This window comes from Protopterus annectens, chromosome 13.part0 (assembly GCF_019279795.1).
Source record: "Protopterus annectens isolate FY-2018-M chromosome 13.part0, PAN1.0, whole genome shotgun sequence".
Taxonomy (NCBI): Eukaryota; Metazoa; Chordata; order Ceratodontiformes; family Protopteridae; genus Protopterus; species Protopterus annectens.
In genome coordinates, this window is record NC_056747.1 from 831,748,433 (window position 1) to 831,767,685 (window position 19,253).

General features: G+C 40.7%; 1 protein-coding gene across 1 annotated transcript in view; it reads right to left on the reverse strand.

Annotated features, from left to right (window-relative positions):
* The window catches only part of PPM1D (protein phosphatase, Mg2+/Mn2+ dependent 1D), a 649,112-nt gene that overhangs the window by 190,295 nt on the left and 439,564 nt on the right, over positions 1 to 19,253 (reverse strand). The window contains exon 4 of the mRNA XM_044054547.1: positions 12,127 to 12,314. Coding sequence (XP_043910482.1) covers positions 12,127 to 12,314 — 188 coding nt within the window. The remainder of the gene's footprint in view (positions 1 to 12,126; positions 12,315 to 19,253) is intronic.

Here is a 19,253-nt window from a genome sequence, read left to right on the forward strand (position 1 = left end):
TGGCGGGGCCAGTCCGGGGCAATTAATATCATCTTTGGCTTCTCTTGTCTGACTTTTAGGAGGACCTTGGGTAGAAGACGTAGAGGAGGAAAGGCATAAACTGATAGGTTTTTCCAACTGAAAGACAGGGCGTCCACTTTCCATGCTTGTCTGTGATAAGTCATTGTGCAGAATCTTTTCAATTGATAACTCTGAGGAGAGGCAAATAGATCTATGTCTGGGCTCCCCCATTTCTCTGTTATGCTGAAGACTTGTGGATTTAGTTTCCACTCGTGAGGATCCATAAGGTTTCTGCTTAAATCGTCTGCCAGAGTGTTTTGTTTTCCTGGCAAGAATTGAGCTTGAAGATGTATTTGGTAGGTCAAAACTGTGTTCCACAGTGCCATGGCTAATCTGCAAAGGGGGTATGAGTGTGTGCCCCCTTGCTTGTTATATACCACATGACTGTGGTGCTGTCCGTCTTTATCAGTAGCTGTCCTGGATGAAGTAAGTCCTTGAAGGCTGTTAGGGCATTTTGAACAGCTAGCATCTCTTTCTGATTGATATGAAGATGCATTTGTTTTGGTGTCCATAAGCCCTGAATGCATCTTCCTGTCATGTGGGCCCCCCAGGCATAATCTGATGAGTCTGTTGTTAAGGTTTGGTTGGCAGGGGGTAGAGTGAAGGGCAGTCCCATGTTTTGGTGGCATGCCTTTGCCCACCATAGAAACTCCTGTTGCAGGCAGGGAATGAGAGGAATCATTGTTTCCAGACTGTGTGAATGTTGACTCCATAAACATTTTAGGTACCACTGAAGTTTGCTCATATGCAGTCTTGCATATGGAATTAGTAGGATGCAGGATGCCATGAAGCCCAGAACCTGCAGAATTTGCCTTGCAAAAGACTGGGTTTTTGTTGCCATCAGTTTGAAGTAAGCAGTCAGTTGCCTTTCCTTGTCTGGCGTGAGGTAAGCCATCTGAGGCAGTTGTATTCAAGCTTGCAACCAGGAATGTTATCTTTTGAGAAGGTACCAGTTGTGATTTCTTTTTGTTTATTGTGTACCCTAGGGCATGTTAGAAGCCTTTTCAAAAACGTCAGGTGTCGAAGAAGTGTGTCCTTGTTCTCTGCTTGAATGAGACAGTCGTCCAAGTAAGGATATATTTGTATACTTTTTTGTCTGCAAAATGCAATTACAGGTGCCAAGCACTTTGGCTTATCTACTGCGCCCAGGGTCTTTACAAAGGGCAGTGCAGAGAATTGGTAATGCATTAAGCCAGCCTTGAATCGGAGGTATCTCCTGCACGATTGTCTTATTGGGACATGCAGGTATGCCTCTTTTAGGTCTAAAGTAACCAGCCAAGCATTCTTGCCCAGCATGGGCAGAAGCTGCTGCAAAGTCAGCATTTTGAATTTTGGAATGTCCAGGTATGTGTTCAAAATCGATAAATCCAGTATTGGCTGCCAGGCCTTGTCCTTTCTGGGTAGCAAGAACAGTCGAGTAAAAACTTTGTCCTTTTTCCTGTTCTGGTACTGTCTGAATGGCCCCCATATCCATGAGGGACGAAACCTGTTTCTGTTCCTCTGCCCATTGATTTTTTGGCAGGTCTGGCCAACCATTTGCCATTGGCAGTGTATGGAAATGGAATCTGTATCCCTGTGATACGATGTTTCGTTCCCACTTGTCCTGGGTTATTGACTGCCAATTTTGAACAAAAAGTGTTAATTTTCCCCCTATGGGTGCTGCCAAAAGATAAGCGCTTGGTGTAGGCAGAGGGAAGTCATTGGGATTGCTTTCTGTAGGTTTGCGCTTTATCTCCTCCAGATTTGGAGGTGGAAGCGCCCCATTGCTTTGACCTGTATGAATCTTGCACCTGGTATCTGGAACCCTTAGTGTGTCTGGATTTGCTCCTTTGAGCTCTGACACAGGAAAGGACCAATTTTTTGTAGGTCAGTGTCTACTGAATCTTGGTGGCTGCACTTGTAAGAAGTCTGTAACAGTTTGCATAGACTTAGCTTGGTCTTCCATTTTCTTTAAAACCTCTTCTGCCTTAATACCAAACATAGAATCATGCTGTAAAGGTGCATCTAGCAATTTAGCTTTAACATGATCAGGCAAATTTTGGTCCTTTAACCAGGCATGCCTCCTAATCACAGATCCAGTAACTGTGGCCCTGCAGGAGGCCTCTAATGAATCAAAACCACATTGCAAAGTATGCTTTCCAACTTGTTCAGCTGCATGCAATAATTCCTGCAATTCTTTATTTTCTGCACATTCTGAAATAAACATCATTTTCTGTTTCAGCAATCCCATAACATGTTGTTGGTACTTAAGCATATGAAATTGACAGTTTAAGGCCCTGATTGCCAAGGTTGCATATGTATAGACCTGTTTTCCCCATGTGTCTAGTGCCCTAGAATCTCTGTCAGAGGGGGTAAGATTTTTTTTGCTGTTGAGGTCTTAACTCCCTTTGGACCCTGTGAAATAGTTTCATGATCAGCAGCAGGGTTTCTAAATAAAAATTTATGCGAGTCAGGGACCCTGTAATATCAGTCAGGCTTACTAGGAACCAGAGGTAAGGAGTCAGTGGTCAAGCGGGACTCCGAAAACACATCATCCACAATGTCTAAAACAGGAGGGATGGCTAAAGGTTTGTGTTGAGGGAGAAGGAAATCTCTGAGCCTCTTTTTTGATTCTGAGAAATCTTGACTCTCCCAGTGAAAATGCTCCCTCAAAGTATGCAAGGTTTCACCAAATGAATAATCCTGTGGAGGAGATGCAGATGGAATAGACTCCTCAGCATCAGAATCCTCATAGGAAAGTATAGACAATTCCTGATCAGAAGAGGAATCAGAAAAAATAGAAACCTGATCTGAAGATTCATAATCCGTGTCTTGCCTAGGCCTCTTATCTGGAGGGGGATGGGTACACCTGATCAAGGTAAGGTCTTCAGCCATTTTGATCATCTGTTTTTTAGGCATAGAGGCCTGTGCATGTGGCTCAAGCGTCATTTTTTTAGTTTTAGGAGTTGCTTTTGTCTTTGGTTTTGCAGCTGTCGTCTGTTTGATATACAAATGTTGAGGTCTGAATACACCCTCAGAAGCCGGTGCCTGATCAGCGGCTCTGGACCCATCCGAGGGGGATTCATCCATTGGTCCAATACCTTGAGTATCTTGCGGCTTGTCTGACTCCACATGGGTGTCAGTAAAGGCCTGTGACTCGAAGGTAGGGGGTATCAGGGGCTGCAAAAGCACCTCACCGAGTACTGGTGACTTGCTTAGGAGAAGCTTCGCCGTCGGTTTTGGATCTCGACTGCCTTTCTCTGCCCTTTTCCTTGTATTTTTTATATACTCTGGCAGTCGGATTGCTATCTGACGACATTTATGGGTAGTTAAATCTGTTTCCAAAATATCTTGATGCAAAAATATACCGATGCTTAATGGTGCGTTGGTTAAACCTAGCACAAAACCGACAGCCAGGCACTTTGTGATCAGGGCCTAGGCAAGAAATACAGTATAAATGAAAATCCTTATGAGGTATTTGCTTCCCACAAGTAATACAATTATTAACTTTTTCTGACATTGGTAAAAAGCAAGAAAAAAAGTTTCCCCAACAGGGTACTTAGCTTTAGTGAAGACTTCGGCTCTGAAACTCAATCTCAAATTTTTCAGTAGTTGGCCATCCGGCACTTGCGAAAATGCTTCAGCTTCGGGCACTGTGCGGCAAGAAAGACTAAAGAAAATGGTGTCAGCTGCATGTTTTATACCCCTGATGACCTGACGTCATGGAAGAAAAGACAGCAACCGACGCAGGACCCAAGACTTTGGAATTCAGGCCACCTGAGGGCAACCTGCCAGCAGATTACCCAAATGTAATGCCTGCAACAGTGAAACACGAAGAACATCCCCTGGATCCGAAGAAGCAGGCGATTCCCTCGGCACCAAAACGGTGGTCTCCGAGCCACAGGAAGGCACCAAACTCGCCTGCACCAAAGCTCCGAGAGGCAAAGTAGGAACCTAAATATCAGTTCGACTATCCTCCCCAGACCCAACCAGCGAGGATAGTCAAACTCGTAGATTCCTTGGTAGGCAATGAGGAAGTCTGATTAGTCGAAACTGATAGTCCTGGCGCAGGGGTCGGCTCCCACGGTTCCACAATCATCAGCTCCGAGCACTCTGGCTCTGAAGACTTGAGTCGGATCGGAGGAGGAACAGGAGTAGGACGGAGGGTTCTGGTCGGTTCCAAAGTCCCAGGGGTCAGCCCCGACAAAAGTTTGGCCAGCGCCGGTGTCTGCAGAAGCCTCTGCACCACACTATCCACGTCCATGTCTAAAAGTCTTGAGGACCAAGATGATGCGACTGAAGAGGCCACGGATTGTAATTTACTGGTCGATGAACTTTTCTTCGGCTCCATGACCCAGAGGATGTCTTGGAAGACTTGGATTGTATCAGCCTTATCTAGTGATTCCTGGAAAGAGGGCTTTACCAAACCTCTTGCTATAAATTTGCTCTTTCTTTCATGCATCACTCTACAACTCTAGCACTAACGGAGTGGCATAATGAGCAATCCTCTTGAAGGTGAACCTCACCCAGACAGTAAAATGCATTCAGTGTCCATCTGTGATGGACATCTTTTGCCAACATTTAGGACATTTTTTAAACCCAGATTTAGACTTTTCTTTTTCCTGCCGAGACATGTGCACTAAAGAAAATGCCCTAACAAACACAGGCTTAAGAAAATAAAGAAATTAGCCTTCCAAAACACCAGGCTATTCAGAAAAAAAACACTAATCAATAAATATACACACACACACACACACACACACACACACACACACACATATATATATATATATATATATATATATATATATATATATATATATATATATATACATACACAAACACACATATATATATATATATATATATATATATATATATATATATATATATATATATATATATATATATATATATATATATATATATATATGAATTCAAACTAACTATGGGAAGGGAGATAAGGCCTAATAAAATGGCCATGAAGGAGACTAGGAACTTATACCAAAAAGTGCACAAGCACTTTGACTAAACACTCCTAAACCAAGCTAAATACTAAACGACTATAATCCTGACTTCTAATAATAACAATCTACTAAATAGAAAAAGAAGCACTCAAAATTTCACTGGCCAGAGCTGGTGAAACACCCAATCGGTTACAGCGGCAAACTAGATCTGGAGGAAGCACCAGTGCATCATGGGATATGGAGTAGGCCACGAGCTGGTTGAAGACCTCGAGCTTTCCGATTTGTCCGAGTTGGAGCCGAGGATTGGCTCCGAACCCATCAGTAAGAATAAAGACGAAATAGGACTACTTCACATACTATGTTATGCCACAACAATGTAATGACATATGACATGTACATCTTGCTAAAAATACTTGCGTTGCAGCACAAAAGTGCACACCAAGCTTACAAGAGAGTGAGCTATAACACCCCTATATAACACAAGTTTTTCAGATGTATTTGCATATTTCAGAAAACAGAGTAATGGCAAGAGTCAAAACTGTTCTATACACAATAAAGAGGTATTTTAGAACTTAAGTATGTGTATTAAGTCAACTCTGATGATGCAAAAGAAATAAAGTCCTGATGATAACCCAGACAACTTGAGCTCAATTAGCAGCTCAGGCAACTGATGAAGTTGTTCATGGAGGATGTACATTGTCCACCCTGAGGGAGTGTGAAGTGAAGGAGACTGTCTACTGCATACATTCACTTGAAGGAGGGGCTGGGATGCAAATAAAACAGAATTGGAGTGGGCATTAGTTTCACAAGCCTTCAAGGTGTGTGTGCTGGACAACAAACTCGTGTGGGGAAGGCATGGGCCTTTACAGTGACATAGATCCCAGTTTCCTCTGCCCAGGGCTGGGAGTTAAGCATTAGAAATGCCCTCAACTGCTTGGATGCAAGCCAAGTCACAAAACACCCTCATGGCTGCCTGAATGATTGCCTCATCAAGATAGCTCTTTTCTTGTTGGAGGTGGGGTGAGGGTGGGGCTATGCACAAGGTACAAATGTTGAGTGTCAAGCTGGAGTGAGGCATGATAGTCGGCAGGCACAGCAGCAAAAATGACACAGTAACTAAACAAAACGCATTCCAATTAATGGGATAATAAAATATACTTGAAACCTGCACCTGCTGAAACACAAGCATACAGGTATACCCATGTGCAGTACTTAGCAAAACTGCAGCTAAAACTGGAACTACAGCTTACATGCATTTTTTAACTTAATTAAATTTCTCAGTATACCATACTTCAACAGAAAGGCTTTTCAGGCAACAGCAATATAGCTGCAGAGCACAATTCCACTGGCCTGAAGGGTGAGCCTCCTAATAGATTTCAGTGGCTAACTTAGTAAAGATTTAAAAATCCTTGCTAGTGTAAACTGTGCAAAGATGATCAGGTTTCCAAAAGGGTTTGTATGGTGCATCTGACTTGAAAGAGAAGCACAGCATAAGTGCTGACAGCATGACCTTTGGATGTCACCAGGTATGGTCCTTCAGTGAGGTTAGCCATAGGCAGTGTAATGTTTGAAATCAGACTTACAGGTGTGACCCGCACTTTAAGATTTGTAAAACTGGCAGCAGGTAAACTACAATGCATGATTTAATCTGTGTGCGTTTTTTTCAGAGCCATGAAAAATGTAAAAACCTATGACCTTTTCTGTGCGTCATACAAAAATGTAAATGTGTAATTGAACTTTGTAACTACTTTCTCCTGATAAATAAAGCAAATATAGGTAAGACAATGAAAGGTAATCACAAGACCTAGGACTGTTCCTACGGCAAGAAGTTGGAAGCCATAAAAGAGCAAAATTCTTTAGTGAAATAACTTGCCAAAATCAGGAAAACAAACATCAGTAGGTAAATGTGAAACTCTGTTTAATTGTATGTATGGGTTTATGTATAAAAAAACCCACAAACCAAACAGCTGAATGAAGTGAGTTAAAAAATGGGAGAACTACCCCAGAGCTTATGATATTATGGATACGTGAGCTTGCATCTGCAACTCTCTGCCTGTCAAGCCCTATAGAAATTTGGCCAGGACTCCTAATTTTTAGTTACAATGAAGGTTTAGTTGTAGACAGATATTTTCTTTAAATCCATTTGTTCAAAGTGATTAGTAATTTCTCTGTGTAAATTTACATTTTCTGCATATTTAACTTAACTGTACTGCTCAACTCATTTTCCCTTAAGTAATGTATTTTTACTTATTTTTGAGAAGTGTGTGACTGGCAGGTTATTTATTAGCAAATAAGAAAGTATTTACTGTAAAATGGCGAGAAGCTGCTAGCATCCACTTCCAGACTGTTCTGCTGCACTCTATCACTTATTTTTATAATTATTTGGCTTACTTACAAAAGTGAAACAGTATCTGGGAAATGCCCCGTCAGGTAACCTGGGATGGTGTCAGTTTACTACCAAAGTCAGGAGTGAAGGCTGTAGTGCTGGAGAATATAACAAACCTTCTCTGGAAAATAATATACTGCCAGACATGGACAGTCGCAAAGTGGTCGACTATGATGGTTAGAAGAAAGTAAGACTATGTAAGAACTTACCAAAAAAGTAGATTTTTCAAGTAGATCTCAGTTGCACTATCCATACTATTGAGATTTCAGGCACAGAATGGCTGGCCTCACTTTAAGAAATCAGCACCCCCCCCCCCCCCTACAGGCACGGGAGACATTAATTCATCTGGGGCACAACACTCCCAGTACAATACAGACATCTGCCTATGCCATTTTAGAACTTTCTTGTCTAGAACAGTCAGGGCATATACCCTGACAGCTAAGGAAGAATGCCCCAAATCAATATTTATGGCGCAGACAGAAAGGCCCTTCATATCTAAGCTGAGAAAATGGAAAGAATAAAAGCTATTCAAATCTACTCAGACCCACAAAGGCCTGAGGTGCTGCAATAAAAGGGGGAAAGATGAGCAAAAAGGGGTAAGGTAACCTTACTCCAGCCCAGGATGCCCAAACCCAGAATGAGGGGATGATGGGTGGAAAACACTTGTACTATGTTCTTTGTTTAAATCCCTGCTGCAGTAGCCCTAACTACTGAGAGGATTCCCAAAGCTCTGTCAAGTAAAGGTGGCTTGAAAGGAATGGCTATGCTGAAACATATGCTACAAAATGGCCACAGCCAACCCAGCTCTAAAAGATATGTCTAGGTTGTTGTGCTTGGAAAAGGTAAGGATGGTTAATCTTGTAGCTGCTCCTAAGACTGGGCACTGGAAACCCACAACAGTAGCTGTACTTCTAATGCAGTGGGCTCTTAGTGTAGGCATAATAAAATACAATGGGTCAGCCATTTGGTGATAGTCTGGTGGCATACAGCCCTACCTTCCCTCTCAGTTGCAAAGCACACAAACAACTGGAGCTTCTAGTATCACTGATTCTGTGTGAAGAATATCTCAGCAGCTTTTGCACTTCTGAGAAATGCAATATCTGTTTCTCCCTAGGATTTGGAAAGAAGTGAGGCAGCAGAATGGCTTGACTAACTCATTACAGTGAAGTAATACCTTGGGGTGCTTGTGCATTTGCATTTCACTGATGTTTCTAAGCATCAAATATTGCTTTTTCATGTTTGTTTTAATTCCAAAACCATGCAAATTATTAAAATGTTTCACCTTAAAGCTTACGATACCTGGCATCTGTCTAGAGTAGGTAAAGAGATATTAATTGTTGTTCATATAACATTTATATTGCCATAAATTTCATGTTCTTCTAAATATTTAAACAACCAGGTAGTACAGATAAAACTGCTTCACTTCATATGAGAACACTAAGCTGGATTAACAAAATTCTGAAGACAGTATGTGTGTAACTTGAGTGGTTGAGCTGTTTACAAAATATTACAAACTTATTACTATGTTTACTGTAAATTATAAAATCTTGCTTAAAGACTTAGAACCTAAATACTACCACTATAAATGTGAACATTTGTTTGAAATGTGAAGACATAATTATACTCTTTCAAAAAACTTGGGCTCCACCCATTGGCAGATACAGTGCAAATCTCAAAAGCTCCATTGCATGGATCAAGTTGTGGTAAATTTTGTGACTACTACTGTTGTAAAGAAGGAGTTCTTTCTCAGGCTAACTCTGTCCTTCTGGAAGAATAAAAACAGCTCTTTCTAGACCTTTAATTTTTGATGCTTTTTGCAGATATGAAGGTTACGAATTAGGCCATTTTCCATGTTAGATATTTCAGAAGAACTTGGATACTGATTCAAAAGATGACAAGGTCAGGTTTTCCTGTATACAACTTAAATCCCATGAAAAAAAACGACCCTTTTCCTAGTCAGTCTCAGATGAAGCCCTCCCACTATAAAGAGTTTAACTAGTAGCAAGAATGCCAGTGACAGGCCCAAGGAAAGATGAGCCAAAATGGCCAAAAGATGCATCTTAATGGAAGCACAAGCCAACCTTGAATTAACACTGCAAGATCAAGGATACTGGTTCTATGATGGAGTCCAGATACCTTACACAGCATCAACAGAAAATGTTTTAGATAAGTAGTATTTCCTAGTGGCAGACTTCCTGTTCACCTTATCTATGTTAATATCCTCAGTAAACTGATGACTGAAGAGCAGGAGAATAAAATCATCTAAGTTGTGAGTGATAACTCCAGACAGGGGTGTAGGAAGGCCCTTTGTTCAGACACAGGAGAGCCAGCATGCCACGTTTCCCACAGAACATTTCCATGGCTAGGGATTATCACTGCTGCCTGGATCAAAAGGGAGCTATCAAGAGCTCCTTTGGCTCATTCTCTCTTACTTTCTAGATCATCTGGGATCAGAAAGCATGCATAAAGGATAAGACCTGCCCCTTTTAAAGGGCAACTATCCACTGCCAAACATCTTTGTAAGGTGCTCTTGTGTAGAACTGCTGAAATTGTACTCCCTAATAGATATCTGCAAAGAATAAGCCAAAATTGTCTAAGTCCATCACTGAACATTAAGAATCATACAGGGAAATTGTTTCTCTTCTTGGAGGGAAGGGTCATTTGGGCTCATTATCTTTATTCATCTCAGAGACACCAAACTTTGCATTCACAAACTCTTCACGCTTTTCAGAGTGCTAGTCATCCCATTTTTCCATTACTAGTAGGTAAAACAGATAAGCACCCACTCAATATTGTGCAAACGTAACAATGCACTGACATGCTCCAGGTGTCGGGAGATGCAACTAGTATGAGGTTATGCACTCACAAAAGATGGTGCACAGTAGGAAAAAGCCTGCTGTGGCTCAGTGAATGTTTCAGAACATACTCCCTTAATGCTGCAATCCCAGCTGTGATTCAAGTTTGCAAAATTTATCTGTGTAGGATATCCAGACCCAAAGGAATGACACCTGGTTTGTAATGGCCCAACAGAGCCTCTTCAACCCAGCTGTGTTACTCAAATGGTCTCAAAGGGCTGATGAAAGTACAGTCATTAATCCAAGTATTGCTGATCTGACTGGATGACTTCAGATCATTCCTCAGGACCAGAATTATCAACCTTAGGCTCCAGCCAATTACCTGGGGCTAGATGCTCCCCATATATACCTCCCCACAAGAGAGGGGAAATGGAGTTGCTTCTCATCTTCCACTCACACACAAATGGAAGATGGAGACTCAAGTCCTAACTAGGCACTTGCCTAGAAATCTGAAGGTGACACGTACTAGTGTGCAAGGGTCTAGGTATAGAAATGGCTGGACTTTACAACTGACAGCAAAGATCTATGAATACATCAACTGTCACTGCCCCACGGGACTCTATATTCAGTCCCGTTATTTTCCCTATTTATGAATTACACATGGAATTTCTAAAGTACTCTACCCGAATGACATTATGCTAAATGTTAAACAAGCTATTCAGACCCCCCCCCCCCAAGTGTAAATATGAACTGGCTCCAGAAAACAGAAGGCTAGCACTAGGACTGTTATACCAGAAACTCCATTCCATGCGGCAAACCTTCAGGTGGTAAGAGTTTGAAAGGAAAATACAGCCAACATCAGCTTATCCAGCTCACAAGTGTGAGCTTAACAAGTTTAACCTGCATAAAATTAATTTGTAGTGAATGGATCACGCTAATTATGCTCTGACATTTGGAGACAGACAAAGCAGTTAAGCAATGGCGTGGCATAAGACCTGACCTTAAGAAATGTTAAGCATCCCCCACTAATGTTGTTAAGGTCTGGACTCGAGCTAGGCAGTAAAATCTGCCAGTAAAAATAACGGAGGCATAATAATAAAAAAGTTTTGTTCCCGTCTGCTGTCCATCGTAAAGTGTCCATCACTTCCTGCTTTAAACCTAGAAAGTTACTGGAGTAATAAGGATGTGTGTTCACCTGACTCTGACGGATACGAAATCTGTAACCTAAATGCATGCCACTCAGTCTTCAATCCTCAAATATTTGTCTGAAAAGCATGGACTTTAACACACCTGACATATGGGGCAAATATATGGACAGTTCAGAGGCATGGAAAATGAGTGTAAACATAAGTGGCTTTGTTATACTACCTTTTTGAAAGCACTCACTATGCATTTTGTGATTTTTTAAGTCCGAAAAACACTTTCCTTTTTTGCATTTTTACTGTAACTTGTAATACATAGAGCAGATAAAGCTGCATGCACTACTAAGAATTACGAGCGATCCATCGATTGCTAACCTAACATTACACATTCTCTCGAGGTGAAATTCCTGGCATCCATGTCTCAAATACATAATAAAGCAGTTCGTATCGGCAAACTGTTCCATAACCCTCTACGACTCCACCAAGGGGCCTTCAATGTTAAACAGCACTGAATAATTGAGAATCCCATCTTTAAGTGTAATGACACTGCCATTGGGGGTTACTGAACTGGATATTGCTGGGATATTTAGTACAGTAAAAGTGTTATTAGCCCTACAGCAGTTTGTTAAAAGTATATTCAAAAAGGGAATTGCTGTTCAAAAAATAGGTAAATGTAAAGGTCCCAGACTTGCTTTTACAACCATAAACTGGTGGTGGTGGTGATGGTGACAGAAAAACATGCATAGAATATGCCTTGTAATGACCACTAACATTTACTAAGAGAAAATTATGCTTACCAAGGAATTCTTTTCCTCGTTGTCCTGACAAATAAAGACTGCATCTTGAGGAGATACCATATTCCAAAGTCCATCACTGCCAAGGATAATGTATTTGTGCTTCTGGAAGTCAAGGGTGTGCACACTAATGTCTGGCTCAGGAGAAACAACATACTCGCCACTGAAGTAATCATAACTCCAGAGATCACCTACACAAAAATGGACAAAATAATGTTGATGTCAGCTTTTGGTGAAGGTTAGCTTTTAACAGGTGAACATGACAACACAGACAATGAAGAGCAACAGAAATATGGCTAAAATGTATGTGCTTTGATCATTCCATTAAATAACCTTAAACTGTTTAAAAGGCAAGACAAAAGACTGAACCAAACTATTACTATCTACACAACATTGTACTTAGTGGCTGCAGTGTTAAGAAAGATGGATAACACCTCATAATTTTAAAACCTTGCATACTTCTACTAGTAGTATTTTATCTTGATAAAACCAAAAATGATAAATGCGTACTGAAACTCGCTTAATTTTTTTAACATGACTAACCAATCATCTAATGCTCAGGATGGTAAACTGAATTTCGTTTCATCTACTGATGGTTTACTTTATGATAGCTTATTGTTAGGCATATTAACTACTATCCTCCTGGCATTACTCATAGGCTTATAGGTGATTATAAGGCTAACTACCTCAAGTGGCCTTTCTGAGCCTAGCCATACTTCAAGGATGAGAATCACACCTTGTAGCTTATGTCTGCGAGGTAAACACTTTCTTGTTAACATTGTTTTTACTAACAGCAAACGGGTGCATCACTGTCATGGGAAAGAAAACATATTTATGTTTACACCACTTCACTCTTTCAATTTCGTGTCATATTTTTTTTTTTAACATATTTTCTCATACATCAGCCATAACATATATAACAATTTCTCCCTTGTAGTCAACAATGCAGTACTAACCTCAGAGCAAGTAAACAGTTAAATCATTGATACTACAATCCATTTTCATTTGTGTAATACACTATTTCTTAAATTTCCCTAGGGCAAAAATTAAAGCTGGGCAACTCCATACTGATACCTTTATTATTTCACCCGTAACACCTTAACCACCTACCTTACTCTACATCCATTACCTTGCCTGTGTGCATTTTTTGACTTCTCTTTTTAAATATCTGCCATTTACAATAGAATGTATGTAAACATAACTGGTCATCTAATCATTCATGATGCTTTATTCCTATTCTCCACTGGTATAGGAGGCAAACTTTAGCTGCTACACTGTTTCAAGACAATAAAAGCTGTACTCTCCTCTCAAGCCACCCCAGAATGCTCTTCCTGTTTTAACACTCTCCTCAAGGGTGGGTTGGGGTGAGTATGCATGGGGTGCATGTTCCTCTGGGTGAGACCAAAGGTCCAATGGAATGCTGGCTTCAAGGGGTCTAAGGGTAGTCCCCTGAGGTTTCTATCAGGAGTGAGTTACATATCCTTGCTGATGCCCACTGCACATGGATCCCTTTGTCTGTTATCAGGCATGGGCAGTGGGAATAGGGTTGCAAGGGAGAACAAAAAACACACACCACAAATGGCTGCCTCAGTGAATGCCCCCTTAGTCAGCTCTTGCCCCAATGGACAGAGAGCAAACAAGCCTGAAGACCGAGAGAAAGCATTAAATACGTTGAATGAAGGAGAGCACCCTGAGAAAGAGGGAGGAAGGAAGTAAACTGTATGCGGAAACTGAAAACCAAAATGGAGTAGTGAAAGCAGCCACAAACTGAGAAGCAAAGTAATGAGGGAGATCAACAGTAAAAGAAAAATCTATCTAAAAGAGTAAAACTAGGCAAAAGAAAAATTAGAAATATTTTCCTCATTTCAAAGAAGGTGGACAATAATGAGCTGAGGCTAGTTCCAGTAAATGTCAACAGCATTAAAAATGATGGCAGAAGGTTGTATGTGCTCTAATGGGGTATGCAGTTAACGAACTGATATTATACATTTAACACGTAAAACTAGCAGAGGAAACAAAAAAAGTAAACTGAATTGTTTTAGAGCAAAAAATCTGGACAAAGCCTAAAATGATGGGGGGGACAAATAGGTACAGATTTTAAATATTGCTCTTACAAACTTAGAAAGTTGACAGAATAATAGATTTTGCATTAGCACGAATTCTCTGAAAGTTGTGGAGTCATACTCAAACGCATCTCATTATTTTATGACTTCAATCCTCAACTATTTGCCAGAAAAGTACAAATTTTAGGAGGAACAAACTAAAAATATGAGGCAAAAATCTGGACATTCAGTCACACACACAGAGAGTCACTTCCTCATTCATACCTGCATTCACTCACACATCGCTCTTACTCTCCCGATCTCACACACACACACACACACACACACACACACACACACATACTCTTTTGCTTTCATGTATGCATTCACTCACACATGCAGACATGCACACACTCATACAGGCATTCACTTACCTGCAGTCAGCTGCTAAGCTTCGCGGCTCCCCTGTAAGGAAGCCGCAGCTCCCCAGGTAGCCGCAGCGCACAGTTTGGAAATCCGTGATTTAGAGTATACATGCTTCTGTTGAAAGAAGACGGGGTGTTGAAAAAATTTTATTGTAAAATGAGGTCAGAGATTAAATCCTGTCATGAGAACAGTATTATCTGGAAGATAAAGGTGCTTTGGGGCTAACAGATCCAGTTATGCTTTTAGTGCCTTGTCTTTACATTTATTTTATATCTTGAAAAAAAATGAAACACTGTTGTCATACAAATGTCCCCAGGGTGCAGAGGTGCACAGTTTGGGAACCGTGATTTAGAGTACACATACTTCTGTTGAAAGAAAAGGGGTTGTTGAAAATTTCTTTTATTGTAAAATGAGGTCAGAGATTAAATCCTGTCAAGAGAACAGTATTATCTGGAAGATAAAGGTGGTTCGGGGCTTATACAGCCATTTATGCTTTTAGTGCCTTGTCTTTACATTTACTTTATATCTTGAAAAAAATGAAACACTGATGTCATACAAACATTAAGTATAAAGAATTCTGGGGGAAATTACCTGAATTAAAGACAATAAAAGGCAATGTTACTGAAAAAAAAATAGAAAAAACAAAACGGAATAATGTCTGAGAGAGAATAAATATACTGGAGAAGGAAAGAAGACACTGATATGAACAGACACTGACAGGATTTTATTAGACACTGACCCTTCCTGGTAAATGTATCTGATTAGATTAAGGTAGCAATATAAATACAAGGCTAAGGTCTAAAAATGAAGGGTTTTTTTTTTTTTTTTTTTTTTTGTGGTTAAGGTTGGAAATTGACAACCAAAGCAGCTAACAAAATTTAAGGACGCCATGGCAGAGAGGTTCAAAAAAGAAAGGGACGATTTAAAAAAGCATACATTCATGTATCCCCCCCCACATTCTAGAAAAGCAGACCAAATTCTAGGTCTTCATTTCCTTTATGGCAACAGATAAACTCAGACACTTGGGTCTGAGAAACCTTCAGAAAGATTGCAAATGTCAGTGGGACCTCCCATCCTACTTTTCAAGAGATTCATCTGCATCTGTCCAATCAAACATCCCCATTTCCTCCTATCCTAGAACAAATGCTATGTCAGGGAGTTATACACCCTCTTCTCTCATATTAAAAAAGGGAAAGGATTTTAGTCAAAAATCTTTCTGGTGACAAAGAGAGAGAAAACTTAGAGATCTATTCTAGACCTCTCCATTCTAAACCTTCACATCAAAATCCCAGAACTCAAATTTCCATATCTTCAGTACTTGTTTTTCCTCATTCTGCCTCTCAGCTTTCTAGCAGCTCCGGATTTATAAGAAACTGATTATATTCTGAATCTCAAAGATTTCAGACCCCAAGTTTTTCCGTGTCTGGTTTAGATTTTGAGTTTTCTACTTTACCCTTTGGCTCATCCACAGTTCCAAGGGTGGTTACAAATTGCCTAGCTCATGCAATGGTTTAATGCAGGCTGTAGGGCATATGCATTTTTCCACACTTGGATGTCAGCCTTCGTTCTGCAGACATTTTCACAAGAATCTCTGCCTTGGGTAAAGAACCTTTTTCTCAGTCTGGGATTTCCATTGAACATTGATAAATTTCTTACTCCTCCTCAAAGGATTAGTGTTTCACAGACCTCTCTTGGATAAATCCCTCATAACGGTTTTCCTTCCTCAGTACAAAGAAATTTATAAGGAACAATTTCAAATATTCTCCAACCAATCTTGGACATCTACCAGGGAAAACCTCAATCCTGGATTTTATGGCCTTCAATTACAATGATTCCTTTGGCCAGATTTCACATGAGGAAAATGTAACTTTCTTCCATCAATTTGAACCTATTCCTAGCACCTCCTAGCATTTCAGACTACTGTACTACCATTTGTAAAAGGGAGTTACTCAGGTGTTTACACAATTTATCTCATAACCCAGGTCTTCCCGTTTCCCAAACGGTCGCCTACTTAGCAACTACATATGCCTCAATTTTGCAGTACTGATTTTTGGGGCTTCCTACCATACAGAAGCCTACAACCCGTCTGATTTCTAGAGTTTTTACATTGTCCCTGGCAAACAGATATTTGGATGTCAGGGTATAAATGGGTGCCTGTTGGCACCATCTTCAGGTCTTTCTAAGCAGTTTACGAGCAGTCTAATGTCTGAGGGCAGCATGACCTCCCCAGCTGTCTGAATTTAAGTCAAAAGAAGGAAAATAACAGGAGCCACAGAGATGATGGAGATGACGAGATTATCTACAGAAAAAAAAAATATTTGCCCCTTGTACTCAGCAAGAGGGAGAAGAGTGGTTAGCAGATTAAGGGGTGGGAGGATGGGACAAGACACTGCAACACTGATCTACTTGCACGTCTACAACTACCGTATTTCCCTGAAAATAAGACCAGGTGTTTTATTCTTTCTCCTGGTGAAATGCGCATGGGGCTTACTATCAGGGAATGCCTTATTTACCCGCACTGTACAACAATCTACCTTTATTCAGTTATTCATGTACAAAAATTGACAATGAATGAACACAAATAGACATTTCTTCATGTACAAAAATCAACATTTATTCATGTACACAAATTGACATTTACTTTGTACTTTTCTATTACTGGAGAACAGTTCTAATAACAGGTTGACAGTTGTGTGTGAATTCTACATAAACAGTGCAACAAACATTTCAAGTCCAGAATATCTGCACCTTGACTTTCACAGTTATTCAAATACAGTCATGTCATCTTCTGGGACACTGTCCTAAAAGTGTCCAACCCCAGAATTTTGGCCTGAATTTCTTGCAATTCCATTTCCTGTAGCACCATCAGATCCAGTCTGTCATGCCTAGCAACTGAACTCTCCTTAAATGAGCACTGCTTGTCCAAGTAGCCTGCTCGTAGTGCATTGGCAACACAGCTCTCAGTGATTTTATCCCTTGAATTTTTCACCCAAGTCAAGACCTCTTGCAGGCTAGGCTTCACAAAGTTTCCATGCTGATTTCTCTCCATTCTACTTTCAGTGTAGTCATTGAGTTCTGTGCGCAAATGGTCCTTGAATGGTTTGTTTATTGCAATATCAAGAGTCTGGAGATAGGCAGTCATTCCTGCGGGAAACATTATTTGATCTATTCTCCTCTGTGCTAGGAATTTCTTCGTTTCTTTAGTGCGGTGAATGCTGGCTGAATCCCAGACTAGCAGACCTCTTTCGATACCTTGCAAGACAAGTGGCAGCATTACGTCGACCCACTTCTTATAACTGCTTGTGTGCACCAGGCTTTTTCAGTTTCAAGAATGTAAATGCCTGAAACACGTTCAATCTTATCTTTCTTGCTCTTACTAATGATTAGAGGTGTGGTTTTCTTTCCATCTAGACGAATTGCCAAAATACAGGTAACACGTACATTCTCGTAAGCAGTAGAAGGAATGTAGATCGATGAGGCACCCATCTATCTGATCAACTGTTGTTTGAGATCCTTGGCCCATAAACACTCCAGTTTCATCCATAGCAATCATGTTTGAGAGTTGTATTTAGAAAAGTCAATGACATCAACAAAGGACTTGAACACAAGTGCACGTTTAGTAACTTCAGTATCTTCCAGCTTGAACAGTGTTGTTTATCTTCTTAGAGACATATCGCTGAAGGAAGCCATCTAGCCAATGTTGTGATGCTTTGAATTCTTCTGTGGATATTTCTAACTGTGGTGCTATTGCAAGGGCAAATGCTTGAATATCAGCCCTGCGCACAACCAAAGCCTTTGCTCTCTTGTTAACACTCCACTCACAGATTATGTCTTCAAGCTCAGGAAATAATGGTTGCCGACCTGATCCACACTTAGCGTTTCCCTCGTCAGCCTGTTGACTGAGGTTAACGTACGCTGCTCGCCATTTTCGGATCATTCGGAGATCTAACTTCTCATTACAGAAAGCTGTCAGGTTCTTTCCATGGGAGTCCTCCATGATTCCTTTCTTGTACTCAACGGAATAGCTCTTTCTTTTTGCACTCATCTTGTCTGGGGTGGGGTTAATTGAAGACTTGCGCGACCGAAGTGGCAACACAAAATGGCACTGGTTATAAAGAGAAGACACTACCACAGCTGCTTGTTACCATGAGGGCACGCTTCCTGTGTATTGTCTGTACTTTGACCAATCAAAGCACACCTGCGTGGTTTTATGTGCCAAAGATCTCAAACGTCAAGTGTGAGTGATGATTAGGTTACAGTAAGAATCTGAACTGGGGCTTATTTTTGGTGTAGGGCTTATATCATGAGCACTCTGGAAAAACCATGCTATGCCTTACTCTATGGTTAGGTCTTATTTAGAAAGAAATATGGTACTTTAAGTGGGACACAACTGTACTATGTTCTTTGTAGTCAATGTTGAAGTACTAATTCTCGGGAAGAATCTCAAAGCTAAAAGTTGTGTGGTGGGTCATTTGTATGACCTTAGGAAATAATATTTGGCAGGATGGCAGTAGCAAGACCTGTTCTAGCCCCAGAGACATTGCCTAGGTTATAGTGTACTATGAAGATGTGTACAGAGTTCCATGTGACTACCTCTAGGTTGGCCTGGGTGGAACTCCTTTGTGGAAAGCAGCGGTTGTTGCCCCATGTCTGGTGGAGTGG